Source organism: Leptinotarsa decemlineata, unplaced genomic scaffold (assembly GCF_025532065.1).
Source record: "Leptinotarsa decemlineata unplaced genomic scaffold, Ldec_3_MD MMD2_tig00026336_RagTag_RagTag, whole genome shotgun sequence".
Classification (NCBI taxonomy): domain Eukaryota; kingdom Metazoa; phylum Arthropoda; class Insecta; order Coleoptera; family Chrysomelidae; genus Leptinotarsa; species Leptinotarsa decemlineata.
Genome location: NW_027412692.1, coordinates 9601012 through 9625143, shown reverse-complemented (window position 1 = coordinate 9625143; position 24132 = coordinate 9601012). Strand labels below are relative to the sequence as shown.

The 24132-nt window shown below is 34.6% G+C and overlaps 2 protein-coding genes across 6 annotated transcripts in view; one reads left to right on the top strand and one right to left on the bottom strand.

The window, feature by feature from the left end:
- The window catches only part of LOC111503859 (lipase 1), a 36973-nt gene extending 36381 nt beyond the window's left edge, over positions 1-592 (top strand). For all 3 annotated transcript variants that reach the window (XR_012467450.1, XM_023158280.2, XM_023158281.2), the window contains exon 8: positions 374-592. Coding sequence is in view for 2 of the 3 variants with exons in the window: in XM_023158280.2 (XP_023014048.2) it covers positions 374-526 (153 nt within the window). In the remaining variant the exon portion in view is untranslated. The remainder of the gene's footprint in view (positions 1-373) is intronic.
- Positions 593-4590: 3998 nt separating this feature from the next.
- Positions 4591-24132, bottom strand: part of rg (A kinase anchor protein rugose) — a 941222-nt gene continuing 921680 nt past the window's right edge. For all 3 annotated transcript variants that reach the window (XM_074183269.1, XM_074183270.1, XM_074183271.1), the window contains exons 31-37: positions 20333-20586; positions 17831-18361; positions 17515-17773; positions 14220-14657; positions 10264-10460; positions 9622-9773; positions 4591-7534 (exon numbers count right to left, since the gene is read on the bottom strand). In XM_074183269.1, the coding sequence (XP_074039370.1) occupies positions 7444-7534; positions 9622-9773; positions 10264-10460; positions 14220-14657; positions 17515-17773; positions 17831-18361; positions 20333-20586 (1922 nt within the window). In that variant the 3' untranslated portion in view covers positions 4591-7443. The remainder of the gene's footprint in view (positions 7535-9621; positions 9774-10263; positions 10461-14219; positions 14658-17514; positions 17774-17830; positions 18362-20332; positions 20587-24132) is intronic.

Here is a 24132-nt window from a genome sequence, read left to right as displayed (position 1 = left end):
ACTACTCTCACATGAAAAATGGATGAATAAATTAGCTGTAGGACCCTACAGCTCATTTAGTTCGCCTCTTTCGCCCCTCTTTGCATCTTCAAAAAATTATAATGTTGCCATTTCTCCGCGATGTAATTAAATGTTGTTGTTCTCCCATCCTTGTCTGCTGTAAAAGTTTCATTTAGAAGAGCAACAGTAATCTGAAATGTTATTTGTTTGTTAAAATCGAATCAACACAATTATTTTACAATGAAAATGTACCAGTTATCTTAGAGTGAGAAAAAGTTTTTGTACCTTTATACATAATTTTCAACAGTAATTTCTGCCATATATTTTCGTAGTAGATACAATTGAAAATATTGCACCCGTGTATTTTTTACAGGATATCATCTCTACCCTTCAGAAGTTACCAAACTCCTTAGGCAAGTTCCAGGTACCATTTGAAAACTTCAACCACATGGATTTCATGTGGGGAAAAGACGCCAAAGAATTACTTTACGATAAACTCATTGTTATGATGGATAAATATAGGTAGCATTCAATGATTTATGGAGTATTGTAAATAAAATGTTTGTACATACAATAAGACATTTTTAAAGTATCTCCTCTATTTTTCATTAGAATTTTGTTATTGCAAATTTCAAGATATTTGGTGCCGGATTGATGTAAGAGGTAGTTAGATGTACCTACATGTATGGAGTCTATTGTCAAATTGATCAATGTAGTATAGATATAGATTTCAGAAAATATTCCGAATAAATCTCCCAACCATTGGTAAATACTCATCACAAGAGTCAAATATGCAGCACCTACATCCAATGAACCTACTTAAAGTAAGAGTACATATGGCATATGTATGGAGTCTAATACAATAGCCAAATGTATGCAGATAACAATGACTGAGATATGTATCCTATCTTTAATAGGAAAAACTTTTTGGTTTTCCACTTCTATATCATTTATGGTGAACCTGAAGACCCTAAATTTTGATATTATCTTATCCACGGTGAGACATGTTCCAAATAATCTGCTTATAAATACATATAATTGAAGTGTAATCGATCGCTGTCTATACATGGAAGGGTATCCTGTAATATCCTCCAAACAAATATGGACGATGTTTATAGTTGTTACCAGAGGGAGCAGATATCTCTGAACTCCAGCAAAACTGTAATTGTCCTCTTTACTAGTAAGAGGAATCTATGACTTTACTCTACTTTCCAAGAATATGCCATGGCAAGGTTATTCTATTTGCAGCGGAGATGAAATATCCTGGAATTATCACTTGGAAAAGGTTTCACATAAAGCCACATTGTCTTCACGGACCTGTCGAAGGGTTTGTGAAAAATCTTGGGCTTACCTACATGCCCCAAACAAATCTATTAGATATATGTGATGATTGTCAGACTGATTATCAAACGCAGTAACTGTTTGGTGACCGAAGATTTCAGAACATACGACTCGGAAGAGACTCTTTAGTCTACAGAAACAGGCTTGCTTGACTATATCTGGTGTTAATAGCGTTACTCCGCCCGCGGCCAGAATTGTGCCTGTTACCAATTATACAAAACAGGCTTGTGTAGAGCGGAGAAGACTATTGGCTAACACTATATGTAGCATTCTGGGAATCACGTTCATCTTTATACCTCCCGACCTGCCTCATACAGTGTGTAACAACAAAAACTTAACAAAGCCGTTTTTGAATATAAAAAGTAAGATTTTTAAAAAATCTCGGACACGTCGATTTCTGATTGAAGGGGGACACCTTTCAGACTAATCAGATTTTTTGTAGTAGGTACGCACTCCCTCGGAGGGGTGCGTCCGACGACCCTTATTTAGATAGGGAAAGTAGGTCGAGTGGCACCTTGTTTTAAAGGTCTTGCGAATACCTTTACATCTCTGTTGAAAGAAAATTTTTGTAACGATTAGTTTTCGAGATAATTTGAAGATATCAAGGTATTTTTATTGAGTTCAACTCTTTTTAAAATGAATCAAATTGTTTTTAAGGTACAATTTACGATCAGAACTTTCATAAAATTTTTTTTTTTGCTTTTTATGACAACCTGCTAATACATGTCCATTTGATTTCGTGAAAAAGTAAGAATTATTTGTTTATTACGAGGAGATTTTTTCGGGGGATGGGGTTGATTGCCACCCTTACATTTTAGGTAAACTTGAGTGGCACCTCCTTATGAAGGTTGCCTTTTGACGTGGATATTTTATGCTTCTGATAAAAAAGTGAATCATACTAAAAACTTACCTACACAACGAATACAACCTGCTGATGACACAGAAAAGTTTAAAAAACTGTTTTAGAGTTAATAAATCCCAATAATTGTTTTTTAGGCACACACAAAAAAAGTAACACCTAATAAGGGTAACTCACATAGGAAATTTAGAGTAAATGTTCAAAATGTGCGCCTTTTTGCTCCATGCAACAATAAAGATTTTGTTCGAATTTTGCTCTTACATTATTCATCCAAATTGGCTGGCTGTGTAGCATAAACTTTACACTTCAAATATCCCCACAAAAAGTAGTCCAGTGGTGTTAAATCTGGTGATCGTGCTGGCCATTCAATTGGACCTCTTCTGCCAATCCATTGTCCTTCAGAATGATTATTCATAAAATTTCGAACTTGCTGGGCATAATGGGGTGGTGCACCGTCTTGTTGAAAATGGATAAATTCATCTTGACATCTTGGATCCTGTTCAATTATTTCAGCTATACGAGGTTGTATTGCCTCTTCAAGAAGTTGTAAATAAGAATCACCGGTTAAATTTCCATCAATGAAAAATGGACCTATAGTATGATTGCCTAATATTCCGGCCCAGACATTCAACTTTTGGGGATGTTGGGTATGTATTTCTGCGTATTGTCTTGGGTTTTCATCCGACCAATAACGGCAATTGTGACGGTTCACGCAACCATTTAAATAAAATGAGCTTTCGTCCGAAAAACAGATATTATAAAGCAGCTCGGGATTTTGCATTAATCTCTCACTCATGCCCTAACAAAACTCCTGTCTTCGGTCAAAATCATCCTCATTGAGTTCATGAACAAGTTTAATTTTGTAAGAATGGAATTTGTGGTTTTTAAGGATTCTCCATACGCTCATATGGCTTATTCCGCCATTGCAGATAAACCTCTGGTACTCAACCTGATGACTTGACCAATCACCCCAATCGCATTATCGTCATTCACTATCCTCCTCTGAACATTTCTTTTCTTATTTAAAACCGAACCTGTCTCCCTGAATTTCGTGACCAAATCCAGAACGTGATTTCTGCTTAGGTGTTTACCAGGGTTTTGCTCGTTAAATAAAATTGATGTTCTATTAGCATTTTGGTCGTTGCCAAAAATTAAAGCTATAACTGAAACCCTTTCAGCAGTAGTGTAAGGCATTTTTAAACAAATAACAATATACACGACCCGTTTAAACAAAACAATCGAACGATGTACTAATGAAAACTGGAAGAAGAGGAGTGGGTATTGATTTAAATAAAGGTATTTTATTTAACAAAAAACTGATAAGAAGAACTGCTCGAATTTTTTTTATTTAGGCATACAAGTTACTGAGTGGTCTGTCTAAATGTATTATTAACATGGCAATTTTAACTTCAAATTATCTCGAAAACTAATCGTTACAAAAATTTTCTTTCAACAGAGTTGTAAAGGGATTCGAAAAACCTTTAAAACAAGTTGCCACTCGACCTACTTTCCCTATCTAAAAGGGTCGTCAGACGCACCCCTCCGAGGGGTGATTAGTCTGAAAGGTGTCCCCCTTTAATTAGAAATCGACGTATCTGAGTTTTTTTTAAAAATCTTACTTTTTATATTCAAACACAGCTCTGTTAAGTTTTCGTTGTTACACACTGTATAGTCCTAATCCCAAGCAGAGATGATTGGATTATCGGAGAGGAGAAAATACTAAGAGCATATGTCTTTTCGTTCACAGATAAATGAAAAACGCATTAGCCTGCCTAGTGACCTATGCGACCGTGTTTCAACCAGAAATCTATGACATTGACTAGAACCTGCCAATAGTATTGCTTCAGGCTTTATCAACAAATACTGAAAACCTGGACTGCAAGAAGTGTTTCAGACTTCTGTTGTGAAATGTTCTCTGTCGTTTCCACTGCACAAACAGTTTTCATTCTGCCTTCTGTAGATGATGTTTTTATAATGGCCTGCGGTGTTTTTTATATCGTATCTTCTGAGCCAAAGCGGGAAAACCAAGATACTGGATGAGATCATTGTTGAGAAGACGAATAGATCATGGATCAGATGAAGTCACACACCAGCACAAAATAGTGAACTGTATGGTTGCTTGTTGTTGCCGACCGATTCCACATATCGAACTCCGTTTACAGATAGATCGACCTTTTAATTATTTCGTCTGCTAACGAGACATTTCGTTGATGACGAAAACAGTCGCCCGTGACACAAAGTCTTCAAAAACCTTCTCATTTTGACAACTCAAGTTTTTGTATTATCAAAATCGACACAGTGCTGCTTTGTTGTGATTTTGTCTGTTTGATGAAAACATGAAACATACAAAACAGTTGATGTTGGGTCCATGGAAAACTCAAAAACAAAACAATGAACAAAACACATTTATTTCATACCTATATCATGTATACAAATGAATGTTAATATTATTGCTAACATCAAACATACAATATTTCTTACAGTTAAGTACATCTTTCCATAAGTAATAAAATAACACAATAAGTAAATATTTCAATACACGTTTATTATTAGCGCTTCATAAAAAAGGAAACAACCTTACTTATATACAATAAGTTTGATTCTCTTGGACAGATTTGCAATATATTATAATACAGTTGCTGGAGGGAATGTTTTTTTGAAACGCCCTATGTGTCGCATTTCTCGAAATGTTACACATACTGCGTTGAAAAAGTGCGCCGAAATGGCCTTAACAATTGCTGGCATTGGATGTGCAAGCCATAAGCAACACTACAGTGCTTAAACTTACATTATCGAAAAAGCCAGCTTTGGATTGACTCTGTTTTTGGAGTACTTGCCCTTGTATTTGATCATATTTACACAAATCATAATTTAATAAAAATCTTCATTATTATTTCATAATCCATTTTTGAAAAGCATCAAGTTTCAACTGTGAAAAAAACAAAATCACAATAACAGAAATACCTGCAAATGTTATATGCTCGAGGATACTTCAATTTCAATAACCAAAAATCCTCTCAATGCCTAACCATAATAATTATGTCGTCACTAAATACAAACCTCACATGCCATCTGATGAAGACATAACATCCTTTTCACGAAAGGAATTTTCAATAGTTTTTCTCGATAATGGAGGAATAAGTGACATTGATGATATTTTTTCGAGCTCAAACCGTCCGAACTGTCAATGTCATCAGTAAAAACAATTCAGATATTTGACATATTTGAACAAATTCATTGACTATACCTTCTAATCAAGACAACCCGAAAAAAATCCATGAGGCATTATCTAATGGCAACAAACGAAGTTGAAACGATATACAAAAATTCAGTGGTCCAATAATGAAATATAAAGCAGGCCACCAACCATTCCTTGTCAATTCGATAAGGAAGAGTGATAGCCAGTTTTTATAATTCGTTTTTGGTATTCATGATTTTTGTCAATGTCATTTGTCACAATGATTCAGAGGTAAAATCAAACTACTAATTGTTGTTACTATATTATTGCTTATTGCTGCCCAACGAACAGAAATAACCAATAAAATTAGTAATTAGTAGTTCAAATTTTATTTGTGAATTATTGCATCAATGCTATTGAGAAATTTTATAGAATTCATGATTTGTAACAAAGGAATTTAAAATTGTTCACACATCGTTTCTTAATGAATTCGTTCATCCAAAACCTAACTGTGACGTTTTGCATTGAACTTTTTAAGGTATATTCACATACCATAATCTAAAAAATAAACACCTTATACTGGTGTAGGAAAGGAAAACTGAAATCCGAAACATTTTTCACAAAGCAAAGTGTTCTGTTCATCGGTAACTATTTTATAAACGTTGCCTACCTATGAAAAAAAAAATTAAAATTTCATTAATAATTAACTTTTCGAAAGCTAAAATTCTGTTTTCAACAGAAATGGAAAAAATTAAATATATATCGCAGTTTTCTAGTTTTATTTTTCTTTTTCTTTCTTGATAGGTATCAAAATAGATTTGAACATGAAATATATCCGAGTTGTTGATTAACTTTTTGAAACAGTAAAGGTATACAGTACGGAAGCGCAGAGGGGTCACATATTTTCATTGTTTCTTGGAAATTACGACGTTGAAAATCGAAATTTCGCTTTTACACTTCCATGATAAAGTAATCCATTATAATTTTCATTTTTTCAGATTGTAGAAGATGTAATTATTTAAAAATATCTATGAAAAACATCGATTTCCTCCACAAAAACCTACGTTGGTTGTATCTGTAGTGGGTAATTGAGGATAAAAAATATGAGAATATCCAAATATAATATATAATGGTTGATGAAAACAAAAAAAACACTTCAAATGTTCTGAAGTTCACTTTATAATGGAACATGGAAGGTTTCTCAATAACGAAAGCTGTAGATTATAGGGACATTCGCTTGAAATTATTTACTAGAGAAGGAGAGAATTATGATCAATTCATCACCTGGATAGAAACCACTTTGTCAGTTCTTTCACCAAATTCCCAATATTATCAAAATTTTCAATAGTGCCTTGTATCCAACATTTTATTAAAGAGACACCAATCCCAAAATCAGTAACTATAAAATTGATGATTTCATGTTTGTCACTGGTATGTTTATTTTGTATGTAGGTACTGTCCCAACTTCAGAAAATTGTTGTCAAATTTATATACTACATTTCCAAAATATATGAGATAATTCATGTCAAACAAAGGCAAGTACTGAACCCTTACACTTAATACTGTACAGAGAAATCAAGAAGAATGATGAAAATTCGATCATTATGAGAAATATCATTGAAGCATGTTGTGAACATACATGAAAATCGTTCCAACACTGTGAAAATATCTTGGTAAAACAACTAGAAAGTAAAACGACCTATTCGACCATAGTTCTTGACTCCTCTTCGTCAAGCTACATTAAAACAATATACACTATCCAAAACGTTAAGTACTGAATATGTTAATTGAAATACAGTATTTCAAAATGCTTTCACTTAAACAAATTAATGAATAATTATCTACACCACATAGATTAATGGTAAAATTCAACAATGGTAAATGCTGCCTAATTAAAAGCTCATTGAACAAAAATTCCAGATGAAAACAAAAACCCTAATGCTATTGAAACAACAATAAAAATATGAACAATAAGGTAAGTACAGTATGCTTTTTTTTTTTAAGTACCTATGTACTACATTTGACTGGAGCAGAAACATATTCCTGATAGTCATCGTCCCTGACGTTAATAACGTTGTTGGAACTCGTGGTGCCATCTGTTGAAATCGATATGGAAAACGACTATGGAGCCCAGCGCCAGGCCTGCCATCAAGAATCTGCAACGAATTAATTTTTTTTCATAAATCATCTCAGAATTTAGAAATGAATGAATATATTAGGAATGGAGGGGAAGTCTTTTTGGATTCAAGATGAAAAAATGTTCTGCAAATTATGTGCTATCAAAAACTTGCTTGGAAAGCTTTGTGAAAGAACGGTTTTGACTTTCTACTTCTCCATCTTTATACGAAAAAATGTGGGAATCGTCCAAAGAAAGGAAGAAAACAATTAATTTCAAAATAAACATTTTTCTTTGTATAAAGATGAAGGACAGAACAGACAATTCCGCTTTCTGCTTCGATAACTTTGTTGGGGGTTAAAATGAACATCAATATGTCTTGGTACAATCATGTCGCTGGAATTGCAAAGGCTGCTTCTCAGAAACTTGGAACACTGTCCCGAACCAGAAAACTGTACACACCTCAGCAACATTTGATGCTTTATGAAGCTCCTTTCAGACTTTTTCTAAAGTATTGTTCACATGTATAGAAGTCTGCTCTTTAGCATACCCTGAAGCTGCTGAAAAGAGCCAAACCCCTGAGTGGAGACACGAACATTACTTGCAACCTTGATAGTCTGGAACATCGAAGAAAGGTTCGAAATTTGTCACTCTTTTATACTTTCATAGGGATGTTCAAATGACTTGACACATTTGATTCTACCAGAAATACGCGACGGGTTGTGGCTGTTCATCGTTTAGAGGTTTAACCCAGTACACCTCGAACTTAACTGTTCAAGAACTTTTTCATATATATATATATATATATATATATATATATATATACATCACAATGTAGGTTTTCACGGATGGTAGAATATGATGTGTTGTTTTTCTGGGTGTTCATCCGTTGTGTACTATTCGATAGTCGACGTTTCGCCATCGTCTCAGATGGCATTATCAAGACGAGTTACTGCTTCACTTCGAGAGGAGGAACACCCGGAAAAACAACACATCATATATATATATATATATATATATATATATATATATATATATATATATATATATATATATATATATAAGTATATAATTTTTTTGGATTTTAGTGGTTGTTGTGATTCTGTAATAATAATGTTGATCGATTAACAAAAAATCCAACGAGAATCGCTACTTTCGCATAGGCACCGCTTTTAGAGCGCCTTAGGGATGTTCCTGTAGTGCCAAGTGCCAAAACCTCTCTCTACCAAAAATGTATGTCCCCTGAAAATATAAATGAAATCACTTGTCATGAAAGAATCATATCAAATAATTGGGATATCTGAAAAGCTGCTTTACAGGATACGCTTTTATTTTTTCTTTTGTTATGTTTAAAAAAATAAAATTAGGTCGTTCATATACCACAGTTGCGCACTAATGGTTCAATTTGTCTGTCTGTCGCTCATCCGCACGAGGTATTCTCGTTTTATGTACTTTTTCAAATTGCGAAATTTCAAAAAGAGAGAGAGCAAAAAACAGCCCCTTTCTTACATTTTCTACAGACTTGTGATGCACTGTTTGGAACCTTTAGTGTAGTAATGAATATTACTGGAGTTTTATTCCATCACCAAACCATTATTTTAACACCGCGATACGTGTTTAGATCACCAAGTGATCATCTTCTTGAAGATGATCACTTGATCATCTTCTTGAAGATGAACACTTGGTGATCTAAACACTTGTAGAGTTGTTAAAATAACGAAAAATGATCACTTGGTGATCGAAACACGTGTCGAGGTGATAAAATAACGGATTGGTGCTGGGAATAAAACTCCAGTAATATTAATTTTCTACAGAATAAGGAAAAAATGTATATTGGCTAGATTGTTGACGACAACATGGGCATATACCAGTGTGGCTCACGTATAGTCTCATTTACTATTCCCAATAACTATACAGAGTATGTTTGTCCGTCTATGATCCGCACGAGGTTTTTTCGTTTCATGTACCTACTTCTTCAAATGGTGAAATTCCAAAAAAAAGAAGGGAGATGCAAAATACAGTCCTTTTTTTTAATTTTCTGCTTTTTTTCAAGTATGAATCAGATATCGGTTTGATTGTTGATCAAAACATGGGTACAACATATAATTTAATGCAAGTAACACTTACTTTTGATCATGTGATAGTGCAAGTGACCTAACACTGCTATCACATGCCGGAAAGGCATACAACAGGGCTAAGTTGAACGTCCGCCATACTTCCACTATTCCTTTGTCGCCTCCTGTCATCAAATATTCACCATCACGGCTGAGTAATAGGCACTGAAAATAAAAATAACATTACTCAATATAACTAGTTCAGTGATCTAATAAGTTTCCTCAAGAAGGATTAGTTAGGTAACAGGATCGATTTTTTTTAACAATGTCTTCCTTAGTATTGAAAATGTGTCTATTTCAAGAAAATCATACATCTAATATCAGACATGTTCCATGTTTTTATGTAGTGTAGTTATTTCATCTAGTAATTTTTATTATTTTAGTGTTTTTCACTTTATTATGTATCTTTTATGTCTGCATTTTTTTAAATAGTTATATTTTCAACACGAAAAAAGTTCTTTTAGAGCCCTGAAGAAGATTTTAATTAAATTCGAAATACTAGAAAGAAAACAATTGTTTTTTTTAAGAAAAATTGATCCTGTTACTCAACTAACCCTTCTTGAAAAAAATTAATTACCATAATTGAAGTATCGGGTATTGTAAATTTGAAAAAATCTTCAAACTTGAAAATCTAAACGTTTTTTACTACACTCACCTGTAAGTTATCATTGTGAGACTCGTACCGGAGTCGTTTTCCATTTATTGTGAATGCTGATATATTACCCTTCTCATAATTCACAACGATTACTCCTTCTCTTGACATTGCTATGTTTTCTGGTGAAATGAACGAATAAGGTGGCTCCAATGATCGAAGCAAGTCACCAAATGTTGTATGTACCAAGACAGGTCCTCCTGGAAATTTATTCAAAATATGAATAGATAGATAGATAGATAGATAGATAACTTTATTAGCTACGTAAATACAATGTATATTTTGTAGCAGGTCCAAAAATAATATGTACATATACACATAGCTAGTACTCCTACTATTTCAAGTGTTACTTCAACTACACGTATCGCTGACAGGTGTGTCAATATACTCACGAATTGAATAGAACACATTTTCTGAAAGAAATCTTTTAATTTTTTTTTGAAGCAAATCATATCTAGAATCTTCCGACTGGATGGTAATTTATTGTAGAGAGCAACATCTAGAGAATTATTAGCAGATTTATTTAATCTAAATCTCTGTGGTCTGAGATGACCAGCACCGCGGGTGTTATATTCATGAAAGTTTGAATTCATACTTAGTTTATTTTTTCTACTATGGATTTCTAGTACTTGGTGGAAAATATAAAGAGCAGGTAGTGTCATGACTTTGAATTTCTGGAACAAAAGTTTACAATGGTCTCTGAAGGCAATATAAGCAATAATTCGAATCGCTTTTTTTGAAGTCTAAATACTTTGATAGAGTCGAATACATTATCCCATATAATTACCCAATAGAAATATGAGAGTGAAAAAAGCATAGTAGATATTCATTAGTGTGTCAGAACTTATAATATTTTTCGGTTGTCTCAGAAGAAAAATGGAGCTTGAAAGTTTTTCGGTGTGAAACTTCCAATTCAGAGAGGGATCTGCAAAAATTCCTAAAAGTTTTGTATGTTCATTGGTACTTGTTGCCTGTGAAGAAGAAAAAAATTATGCATTAGGAGAAAAAGTTGCTCTAGTCATCAAATCCCTATAAATCGTACCTACTTATTATTATTTGTTCTTCCTCGAACTGTTGGGGAAGAACAAAATTGCTGCAACAAATACGCTTGCCGTTCCAATCTTACTCTACTCGTTTGGAGTGATGAAGTTGACTCGGTAGGAGCTATATTAACTCAACGTAAAGACCCGAAAAATTATGCATCTCCATAGGAGTTTGCATCCCAAATCGTCCGTTTCACGGTTGTACTTCCCCCGACAACAGGGAGGTCGTGGACTTTCGAGTTTGGAGTGTCTACATGACAGAATGGTACTGGATATAGCCTGTAAAGTCGTCAGGAGTTCGGATCCCCTCTGCATAGTCCGTGACCATGAGACAGCAGGAATTGGAGCATTTCTCTTTAGAGCAGCTGCCCCAGCAGCTGATGAAGTCAGTTTAGTTTTCGAAACTGAACGAGATGACCACAACTCTGTCAATGAGTTGGAACCCGTTCAGCAAAAAGCTCATATAAAAGCCGCAGAGATCACCTCACTTCTGCGGAAACACAAGGATAAGCCAATGCATGGGGTCTTCTTCAATAACATTGGAGACCTTGGCTTATCAAAGCGCCTGACTTTCGCTTTCCACAAGTAGAGTGGGCTGAAGTCACAAACTGAGGGGTTCATTATAGCTTGCCACAATGGTGTATTCAACACCTTAGTCTACCGCAGTCGCGTGATGAGTATAGTGGTTCCTGACACAAGGTGCAGGGTCTGCCGCGAGGCGCCCGAGACCCTAATGCACTTGCATATGCGGTCTCGGCCTAAATCCATCGACATAACGCGCCCCTGAGAGTGCTATATTACCATCTACGGTACTTTTACGGTATTGACGAGACGCCGGTGTTGCCCTACGCTCCGGATGATATTGAATCCGTAGTGGGGAACGAGAAGTGCCGAATTTATTGGAACTATTCGTTCCCCACTCTCGGGCCCATACAAGCTAATAAGACTGATGTAGTCCTTCTCGACCACCAGAGTAAGACGATATTTGTCGTAGAGTTTCCAGCTCCTGGCGAGACGAATATCGTCTGAGAAGAGGAGGAAAAACGGATAAAATATCGAGATTTTCTCTTCGAACTCTGCAGACTCTATCCAGACCACTCTGTCAAGATGGTTGTTCTAATTATTGGAGTCCTTGGTGGAATGATGCCCTCTCTACTCTCGAACCTTAAAATCATACCGGGTTACTGCGCTTACTCAGGGCATATGATTCTAGGACCCAATGATCACTTACCCCACGGTGTGGGGAGTGGTCGTTCGTTGATAATGCTTCGGGGGATAGGGCCTGACCAGCGCATACTTCGATAAAAAAATAATAAATGCCTCAATTACTTCGGGAATTGTTGATAACATAATTTTTTTATCAAGTTTCTGAAAGTAATGAGTAAAGATCAGTTTATGAATAAATTCATCCACGCAACCCCATGCTTCATATCCATTTACTGTTTGATGTACTCACTTTTCATAATTGATTGATTTTATATTATTGGTAATTTCAGAATCATAATCTTCAACTTTAAATTTCATGCCATGTGTATTCTTTAAATTTTCATAGAATTTTATCCATAAGGGTTCACGGTCTGTTTTATACATGGTTATTGAAAGGAGCAGCATAGAAGTTTTTCAAAAATTGGTTCATATCTGTGACCATTTCCTTGAAAACTTCATTTCCAAAAAAAAAAATAATCTCTCCTTAAAAAATATTCTCTCCAAAAAATGAGTGTTCTGAAACCATTCACATCACTTTTTTATATGTTGTTTTATAATAATTGATAATAGTTTATGTTTATGGTTGCTTACCGAATGTACTCTTTTAAGTAAGATATGAGCACCAAGTATTGGGTGTATTGAAAAAAAAATTGTAAGCTGTCCCGGGACGCCTGGCAAAATTATTTTCTAGGTACAAGAAACATGTACAGAAGGACATATTAAGACAGGAACTCATATGGCATAATGTAAAAATAAAATATTAGGATTTTTTTCAAGAAAATTATGATTGTTTATTTAATAAACACTCATTTTCATCAAATATAAAAATTAAAACATTTATTTCAAATTGTGGTAACTCAATTATGGTCCAATTATAGGCCAATGACAATTGGTCGATGATAACTGAAGTGTGTTACAAAACTATTGGTCATAACATCACCAAGATATGTAACAAATATAGCACCTATTGTTGTTTCATGTCTGGTAGTAGGTTGTTGTTAATTTGCAATTGAAATTCTTCTTGGAGGAACGTAATTAACGGCATTGATTCATCTTTTGCAAAATTTACATTAAAGTTTCCAGCTAAAATCAATGCTACTTCTTCTTTATTGGTTTTAAAAATTATTGAACCTCTGTGACCGTCCGGAAATAACCTATCATGTAAGAATCTTAGCTACATATTTTCAATGTTTCAATATGAATTCCACCATCATCAAAACATAAATATTCAATTATTTTTTCTTTTTTTTTCTGATTGATTCGGCCGTTACTTGATGAAGATCCATAGTAATTTCACAAACTACACCTAAACTATTTGATCTCCACAAACTTTATTGAAAAAATATATCACAACATGTTTTGCTAAACATTAGCTTGAAAAACCTAACATGTTGTGATATATTTTTTCTATAAAGTTTGTGGAGATCAAATCGTTTAGGTGTAGTTTGTGAAATTCAATTATTTTATTGAAATTCCTGTTAATAGCAAATCAAAAAAACATTCGTACACTACTCACTATCAGCTGTAAATGTGACTGGCTGATGATGATATTAATAATTCACTGTTACAAATGAGCATGATCACATGAGTAAGTGTATTAGCTATATTTCAAAAGGATTTGCGTTTTGTGACATAGATACAACAATGCTATGGTATGATTGTCAAAACATCATAATAATACTTTCAAAAATAGTGGTCAGTCAAACTCACGGTATGATCCAGAAACTACTAAACCCAGCTCAGCAGAAATCACAACACTAGACACTGGTTGTTCATGTCCGGTGAGAGTGGCTCTAGGCGTCGGTACTTCTCCTTCTCCCACAATAGTTTGCGTTCTAGCGTTCCAATGCCACAACAAAACCGTACAGTCTGCAGATCCAGAGGCGATGTAGCAATCCGAAGTTATATTACATTCGGACCTGGATAGACAAGTGACAACTCCGTAGTGGCCGAAGATGATCTGAACAATCTTGGCTGTGTCGGTGGAGAAGACCCGGAAGCTGTTATCCCAAAAGCCGCAAGCAATGAGGAATTTGCTGTCGACTGTGGTCACGAAACAGTTCGAACGGATCTTTAGATTCTGGCTGAAGTTGTCCCCTAGATGGCGTCTCTGCATCTGATTCTGAGTGCTACTGTTGTTAGTTATAGCTGTAAGAAAGCATGTCGAATATATATAATAATAATCAAACTAGTGGTAAAAACTCAACAAAAATATGATGTTTTCCATTAAAGTAAATTCCTACAACTAACTGAACCAGTTGCACCGGTGCAACTCATACTAACACTAAGTTAACAATTATGGACGGTGTAATGCACGATCCTAGAAAGTTTCTAATCTACATTCATTATACCCGAAAGTATGTACTTTTTTCACCTTCTGAATATAATATATCTGAATATAATATAAGTTGCTAGTATTTCTGTAACCTCTCAAAGGAGAAAGACAACACTGGATGTGTTAAAATTTGTGTCGATTTCGAATCCCCAACTAATTTCCATAATCCAAACTGTTGATATGATAATTTCCTATGATCCGTTCAATAGCAAAATTTAAAATATCCCATCAAATCTAAACTCTAATTCAGTTTCAGTTTATTTCGGTTAAAAAAAAAGAAAATACATTTTCAATAGTCGGATCATTTCAGCCATTCGAAGAAAAATGGTTTGCAAACTAAGCGCTTAAGGCTTGTGTTGTGCTTTCCATTTTCCTTTTCACGGAATACTTTCCATAATAATTGGTACTATACGACATGAAAATTATTTCATTAAATATGTAATAACAGAAAGAAACACTAAAAATCAACTGCTAATTGAAAAGAAGGAAAAAACGATAGAGAAATGAAAAGCAGTGAAAGTTGGTGAAATGAATTGTTGTGTTCTGAATATTAGGTTATTTTATGTTATTTTTACATACCATTTCTTATAGTGATGCGTTTTTCAGTAGACTCATAATCATTTGTAATGATAAATTTTTTTATATTTGCTCTATAAATTTTGAAGTTTGAAATTTCCATTGTTTCTTCTGGCAGTATATTATACAATTTTGGTGCTAAATAATATATTGTTCTTTGTGTATGGCATTTCTTGAATCGAGGTAGTGATAAATTTTTTGCGTATCTAGTATCTTTTGATCTTGCCGGGCAATAGTTTGATTTATTAGAAAATATCCAAACGAGACCATGGTATGTATACAGACTTTCAACGTCAAGTAATTTGGTTTCGGTATACAACTGTTTTGTATCGAAACGTCTAGATTTTTTAAAAATTATTTTAATCAAAGAATTTTGAATGATTTGAATATTATGCAATACATTCTCGAATGCTCCCTCCTATACTGTGTTACATTATCTAATGACTGATTCAATCAGTGAATTATATATTATTAATGAGTTTTGTTTTGTTAATATACATCTTAGATTATACATTTTATATGTTAATTGCCTGAGTCTTTTGATCTTATGAGAAACGTGTTCATCCCATCTCATGTGCTAGTCCAAGACCAGTCCAAGATATTTAGTATTCTTAACCTTTTCAATACTTGGGCAGCTACATGATGTTTTTGAGCAAGTAGGTTTATGAATGTGAATCATTTGCATATCGGGTTGTTGGTTACTTTGTAGAGAAAATGCTATGAATTTTGATTTCGAGACATTGAGGTTAAGTAGATTGACATTTAGCCATATTTGTAGTTTCAAATGCCCCAGCATCTTAAGCGACCACCAGTGCAAGCAACGGTAACAAGTTGATCTCATAACATACAACATTTATCAATGATCTTTGGATTAATGCGATTATGAAATACGAGTTACTTCATGGCGTTCAGTATGATGGTTTACTAATCAAACTTAGATACTAGAGCGTGCCTGAGGGTTTTTATTTTGTTTGTTGTGAGAAGTGTTTCAACACATTTTCCTAAATAGGAGTAGATTTGGAATAGGACGTAATCAATTCTTAGCTTGCACAAATTTTGATCTGTAGGAATTGCTAATCGGAATAAGCCTACAACTACTTATGAATAAAATAAGTGGTTTTTTTATGGTCAATGTTTTCATTGAAAAAAAAGTCAATAATGATGTAGATAATTGAAAGGGAAACTTCCAAAGAAAGAAAGAAAGCAATTAATTTCAAAATATCAATTATGTAGATCATGCAAAGAAGTAATTTTCAGACGCAAACTGGAAGAAACAGCCCTCCAGAAACAGCCCTCCAGAAACAGCCACTTTCACATAAATATTGAATTACACGAAAGAAACATTCTTTCGAAACAAATACTTTTACATGAACACTGAATTATACAAAAAACACCATTCTCTGCTCAGTTTAAATTCCAAATATTCGTTATGGAATTGAATCAGATATCATTCATAGGATTCGTACACAATATACTAAATGAGAGGTGAAAATTTCACCTGCATGAAACACTGTCATCCTTATTGGTGGACATGAATCAAAGATTGTTCCTTACAAATGACCACTAAACCATTCAATGCGCGTTTTTCAGGGATCAATATTATCTTCAACCCTTTTTCTATTATATATCAATGACCTACGAAAATGTTGAATTTGATATTTCACTTTTGGTACCCAAATATCAAGCGGCACAAGGTTGCCTGTTGATCTTTGTTTCCGAGAGACATATTGATGATCGCTTAAGATGTTGAAGCCTTCCAAACATTCAAGGATACGGTAGTTTACGGCTTTCTCCATGATTTTTGATATCACTGATAAGAAAGCGACTGGTCTATAGTTATTTGGAAGATTTTTCTTAACGTTTTTGGGAATAGGTTGAACGCGAGCAATCTTCCAACAAGAAAGAAAAACCCCTTCCTTATAAGACATGTTGAAAAGTCTGCAAAATACTGGTACTCGAGTTCATTGGCGCATTTTTTAAGTACGATGACGGGCACTTCATCAGGATCAGACGCCTTTTGAAAGCTGTTTCAAAATTCGCCTGACGAATGACACTGGTCAGTTATAACAAAAAATAAAACGTAGAAACACTTACACAGAACCGTATCCATGGACAGCGGTAGATTGGCAGCTTGATTCTGTGGAGTGTCAGCATAACTTGGCGACTGAGCTACAGCTGCATATGCTGAATTCCATTTATTAACTGCAAACTGTTGGTGCATGGTAACTGTCACTACGGAAGGATTCGGCAGTTGGGGGTAAGTATTAGCCGATATATGGACGATGGGGCTGTTCGACAAAAACTTCATTGTCATGCACACATCATCTGGAATGCTGGAGAACATCATCGGAGACTGAAAAGAAAAACCCGTTAATATAAACGAATGGTTTTTGGATTAAAATCCACTCACCAAATGCATTGCAGAGCTCCTAGGCGGATGCGGCTCCATGAGCAACTGCGAAGGAGTTTGGCCGAAATTCTTGATTTGATTCTCTATTGCTTCCTTCATGACCTTGTCCTGCACTGATTCTAGGTCGACGTTTCCCTCATAAGTCAAGTAATAAAAACAATTCGTGGCTCTGATTGCTTCCGGCCCTCTTTGCTTGTAACCGAATATCAAGTCTATCCACTGGTGCAGTTGACAAGATACGAATTCGGACTCCAAAGCCATTCTGTTTATCCGAACGAATTCTTCGGGTGAACTAGCCCACGGTGGTAATTCCACGTCACCAATTGGTTTTCCGTCTTCGTTCAAACCTAGCCGATACCTGTTGGAGTTCATGAACATTTCTGGTAGGAAGTAGAACTCCGGGATGAGTTCTTTAACGTCGGATGTATCTCGCTGGCAGTTTTTCCATGATAACGAGAGAGATGAAAAGAGTCTGTTTGGGTAGTCGAATTTTCCTCCTTGGAGAGACAAAAACATCGTGGTAAAAGGCTCCTGTAAAATTATAAAAGTTGGTTTTCAGCTGAACAGATGAGCATACTTAATCAATCAATCAATCACTGTACTTTATTGTCTAAGAAAAAAATCTTATTGACAAAGCATATGAAAACAATATTATTACACAAAATAACATACACATATATATGCATACACATATATAATACATATATGCACATATATACACACACATATATATATATATATATATATATATATATATATATATATATATATATATATATATATATATATATGAAATACAAGTTATCAAGTAATTATGAAGAAAAATAAAAATAACAGGTGCAGACAAAATAAAAATATAATAAAATATAATAGTCGAAGTTATGTAAAATTTACAGAACTGTAAAAAGTTCAAAAAATAAAACCTAAATCAGAAGCTGGTCTCAAAGCCTGTCTTCAAAATATTCGACCAAGCTGTAATACGCTTTTAAGAGCAGAAGTTCTTTTACACGGTTACGGAATACCTTGTAGTTCACTATTCTTTTCATTTCGGTAGGTAAATGGTTGAAGATCTTCCGACTCACAAACAAAACAGAATGTTTTGTTAACGTTGTTATTGGAATTGGCAGAGGTATGTCGTGAATTTGACGGGTAAAGTAGGTATTTTCTGATCTATAGCATTCTCTTCTTTTAAATATGAGACTTACTGTTTCCAAGATAAAAATGCAGTGTACAGTCAGTAATTTATTATTGATAAATAGGGGTTTGCAATGGTCCCTAATATTGGCTTTGTAGATGAATTTCACTGCTTTTTTTTGCAAAACGAAAACTGACTGTAGTAACTGTTTGCTACAAAACCCCAGAAGGCGACACCATATCTCAAGTGAGATTCGATTAAAGCGTAGTACGCAGTTTTACCAGCAGATGCTCCCAGTTCTTTAGTGATAACTCTGATGGCATAACAGCTAGATGAAAGTTTTTTATTCAGATATTTCATACGATCTTCAAATTTCAGAAAGTTATCAATCCAAATTCCCAAGAATTTAGCAGATTGTTTATTTTCTATCATATGAGTTTGAAGGCAGAAATTTCAATGCACAAATTTAAATGATAGAATGTTAGTTTTGCTGAAGTTAAAACATAGTGAGTTTGAGTCACACCAATACTTAATTTTTTCTAAATCAGTTTTAATGGTACTTTTCAAGGAAACCAAATCCTTTCCACGCCACAATAAAGTGGTGTCATCTGCAAATAGTGTAATTTTACCATCAATATTGATGTTAGGAAGATCATTCACATATAGGAGAAATAAGATAGGACCTAGAACAGATCCTTGAGGAACTCCACGGCATATTTTGGAGAGACTGGATGTTTTTCATAACTCATAAAATATAAATCGATGTTTTCGAGATTCTAGTTCATACCTAAGAGCTCCAATCTTACTTGTGACACCATGGAAATAGCCGTTGTTTTCACTATAAAATATTACAGTGGGCAAGTTGTCTAGTCGACTTCAGTAAATATTTGATAAAATTTATTACAACCTATTCATATCCAAACTTAGTGAGGTCGATTTGGAGAGTAATAGTTTGGGATACTTCATACTTCTATTTAAACGTTGTCAAATTGTGAACATGAATGGATACAGATCTGTACTACAATTTGCAAGCAGTTCGGGTGTTCCGTAGGAAACGTATCTGGGTCCGTGGCCTTTTGTTTGGTATTCAAGTATTCAGAAATGACTTGAAAAGTTGTATTGATATACTTATATCAATGATCCGAAAATTTTCCTTCTTTACTGGACACCAAATGTCTTTCTTGTACAGTTTATGAGTAGATAGCTTTTTGTCGTATCTCAAATTTGAAATGAATGAACGAAGACCAAAAGTACCCAATACAAAATTGGCTTAATTTTTTAAATAAGTTTGATCCCCAAATATTGAAACCACTGAATATAGAAGAATAAGTATATAAATTCAACTTAGGGAACATAAATCCACATACCAGCCTGATCAGCCAATTGAATACAAAAGCTGAAGTTGAATAGTGCGTCCCAAAATGGAATGGCGGAATACTCTCGTGTTCCCACGTGGAATACCTTTCCTCGAAATATGCCCTCCTGCTTGGGTTGAGGGCTCCTATTGGCTTCGATAGGTCTCTGTAATTACTTGGCTGACTCAAATCTAAGTCTTTGGAATCATAGTTCGTGAGTACCCACGGAAAAACGGGGTATTGGTTGAGGTCGTTATAAGTCCGTCCTGTAAAAAAACATATTTATGATCACAGTTCTTTAAAATGAGGTTAACATCATACACAGTTACATTTTTATTTTAGTTTTGGAAATAATTCAATGTATTGATTCAAAATCAAATGTACCACTTTCAATAAGTCAAAACGACGGGAAGAAACACACCAGCTTCTTGACGAAGCCGATTAATTTGTATAGTGAGTGGTCTTTCAGGCACCCTCCTTTGCAAAAGAGAGTGATAGTTGAATAAGTTATCTGCAACAAAACAGTTGTCTGGATGTTTTCAACTGATTTCTATGTATTCAGGTGTTCTGAAAATACCCACAAAATTTCAAAACGTCAGGTTATTTTGAAATACGCTAATTTGTATTATGAACATTTTTTGGGCCAACTTGAAGTCACAAAAAAAGGGACAATTTTATTTTTATTACTGTTTTCAGAAGTATACAGACCGTAACTATCATTACTCTCTAAATAAAGAACGCCCTGTGCCCAAAAGGACGAGCTGGTTATATTGATTTATGGATATATTTGTCTCATATGACCTAGCACTGAGGCGTATTTTCATAGATGCTTTAAAAAAAACCTCAAAGCAGTTCTGCTTCACAATGGCGGTTTCTATGCCTCCATTCCTTTCGGTCATTCCGTACACCTTGAGGAAACCTACAAGAACCCGAAATTGAATTTTCGCAAATTATAATATAAATACCATGGTTGGCAAATGTGCGGATATTCAAAAATCTTGGGGATGTTGCTCGGACAACAATCTGAGTTTACCAAATTCCCTTGCTTTTTGTGTATGTGGAGTATTAGAGACCTAACAAATCTCTGAGCCAAAGAGTGTTGTCCTTCGAAGGAGCTTAACGTTAGCGACAAGAACATCCTACATAAAACTTTGGTGCCTCCTCATAAGGTTCTTCCATCACCGCTTCACATAAAGCTGGGATGAAGCAATTGGAAAATACACTTCTAAGAGATGGAAATTGCTTCGAATACCTCACATCAAAGTTTCCAGGCCTCTCAAAGGCAAAGTTGAAAGACGGTGTTTTCGTTGGAACAGATACCAGACGGTCAGTAGAAATCCTCAACATAAAACCTAGCATTTTGAGACTTTTTGCCACAATTTCCGATACTTGAAGATTAAAATCAATTTCGCTATCAAATTTAACTCCCAGATCGCGAATAAATGTTTCTCTTTTAAGAGCTATATTATTCAATCCTAAGTAAGTTATTCTCACTAGGATTCAGAGGAAATGTACTTTCATGGCCGGAGTCATATTTGACTCTCAGAAAGATGTGCGTGAAATATGATGAATGCCAATCACAATCATACACTAATGAATATGGAGTACCTCAGGGATCCATTTTGGGACCTCTGATGTTCCTACTTTTCATCAATGATATGCCAAAACATGTGAATACAAACCGATTAATTTTATATGCAGACAACACTTGCTGCAGATGCTGAAAGCCCCGAGGAACTCCAAGTTAAACTCAATGAGCTGTCTATCGCATTTACAGATTGGTGCCGCAAAAACTCCTTGTTTTAGTGCAGTTTTACTCTAGAACTACCAGGAAAATTACCGATTTTCGAGTCAGAGTAAGTAGCCGTTATGTGATTTCGTCAGACAATACTAAATACCTTGGTACCTATGTTGATAGTCAGCTGTGAGTCAGGTCAGAAAGAAAGTGAACTGTGGTTATTATGTTATACGGCAACTTTCATCCACACTCAGTACTGATCAGCTTTTGAGTGTTTATTATGCCGCAATTTATTCTCACATCTCATACAATATCGCTGTATGGGGTTGCTCCACATCTATTAATAACATTTTTGTTGGTCAAAAGAGAGTATTGCTTTTGATTTACAAATTAGATGCTAGGGAATCTTGTATATATATATATATATATATATATATATATATATATATATATATATATATATATATATACAGGGTATATATACATATCCAACAAGAAATGGTAACTTCATTAGGTTGGAAAAACATTCAACTAATTTATATGGAACAGTATATCCTACGTAGGAGCAAAGCTTTTTAATAATCTTCCCGATTACATAAAAAGGGATAATAAAGAAATGAATTTCAAAGAAACCCTGAAAAAATTCCTAATCAACGGTTCTTTTCACAATGTCGCTGAATATCTAAGTCGATGAGACTGTATTGTATAAATATTTAATATACTTTTTTTTCCTTGTGTTTTGTATGTTTTGTAAAGATTTTATGTATGTATAATGTCGACGTATCCTATATCAACTTGTGATCATGAAGGATTTGATAAATTATTATTATTATTGTTCAAAGAATATTGACATATAAGACAGTGATAAATATAAATACATCCTATGTTCTGGATACCGTCATTAGAATTTTATGGTTGAGATTTATCTCAAATTATACATTTTTTGAGTGAGCTGGCGGAGTCGCTTTGTAAAATATAGGCATAGTGAAAATCAACCAGTAAGTCCACTCCACTACTTTCATTCATAAATTCAGAAAGTTCTCTCAAAACGAAGTGTGGAGCCAATTTCGTTCTTTTACCATAGGCGTGCCGTCATATAAAAACCAAATTTGAGGTTATTATAGAATATTTTGTGGTAAATTACTTATAACCAACTACAAAAATTAAAAACAATAATAACAACACCGAATAAACTAAACACAATATCAATTTCCGACCGTTTATTATAAGTAATCCGATGTCCGTGGTACCGTCGAATCCTTTGATACTACAGCACTGAACGCGTTGGATGAGAATCTCATCCTAAGAGCGGTTGAAGGTCCCCGGCTTACTGGTTGTATTATTCTACTGTGATATATGTATGTTCTTCCCATCTCATATGCTGATCCAGAACTAGACCAAGATATTTCAACTTTGATTCTTTTTTATCGAAGGACAATGACATTGTTTCCTTTCACTTGATTATCATTTTGAATAGTTTGAAATTTTTGGACCGATTGTTTTGTTGAAACCGATATTTAAAATTTCAATTTCAAAGTATTTTCCCGGGAGTGATATTTCATAAGAATAAATAAATCGAAACCGTTTAATTGCGAGTAATAAATAATAAAACCGATGATTTTTACTGTTTTGACAAGCAGACAAACATTTTTCGATTAATGCACTTTCCAACATCAGATCAGCGGGAAGCTTATTAACGAACACAATCCCCCACCACGCTTCACCTCGAATTGACCCTCAGCTACGAAGGTGGGTGGAAGAATCCAATTAAAACCTAATTAATTATGCCATTACTCTGAATAATGTCATTGCTATTTCGAGGAAGAGAGAGCGCCTCGGCGCAAGGGGTTCGGCGTAACGGCGGATGGAGGACGTCAACATGAATTAGGCGTCGTTTCGGTCTTGTTAAGCCGTGGCAGACGGAGGATTACTTTTCCCCTTGTCTTTTTTTTGTCGTTACGCCACAGTGATCCTACGAGCATGAGGGATGCACAGAGTTCAGGAGAAATATTCTCCAGGAGTAACTGTATCATATTTCCAATCTCCTTCATGATAACTGAAAGAAATGGCAGCC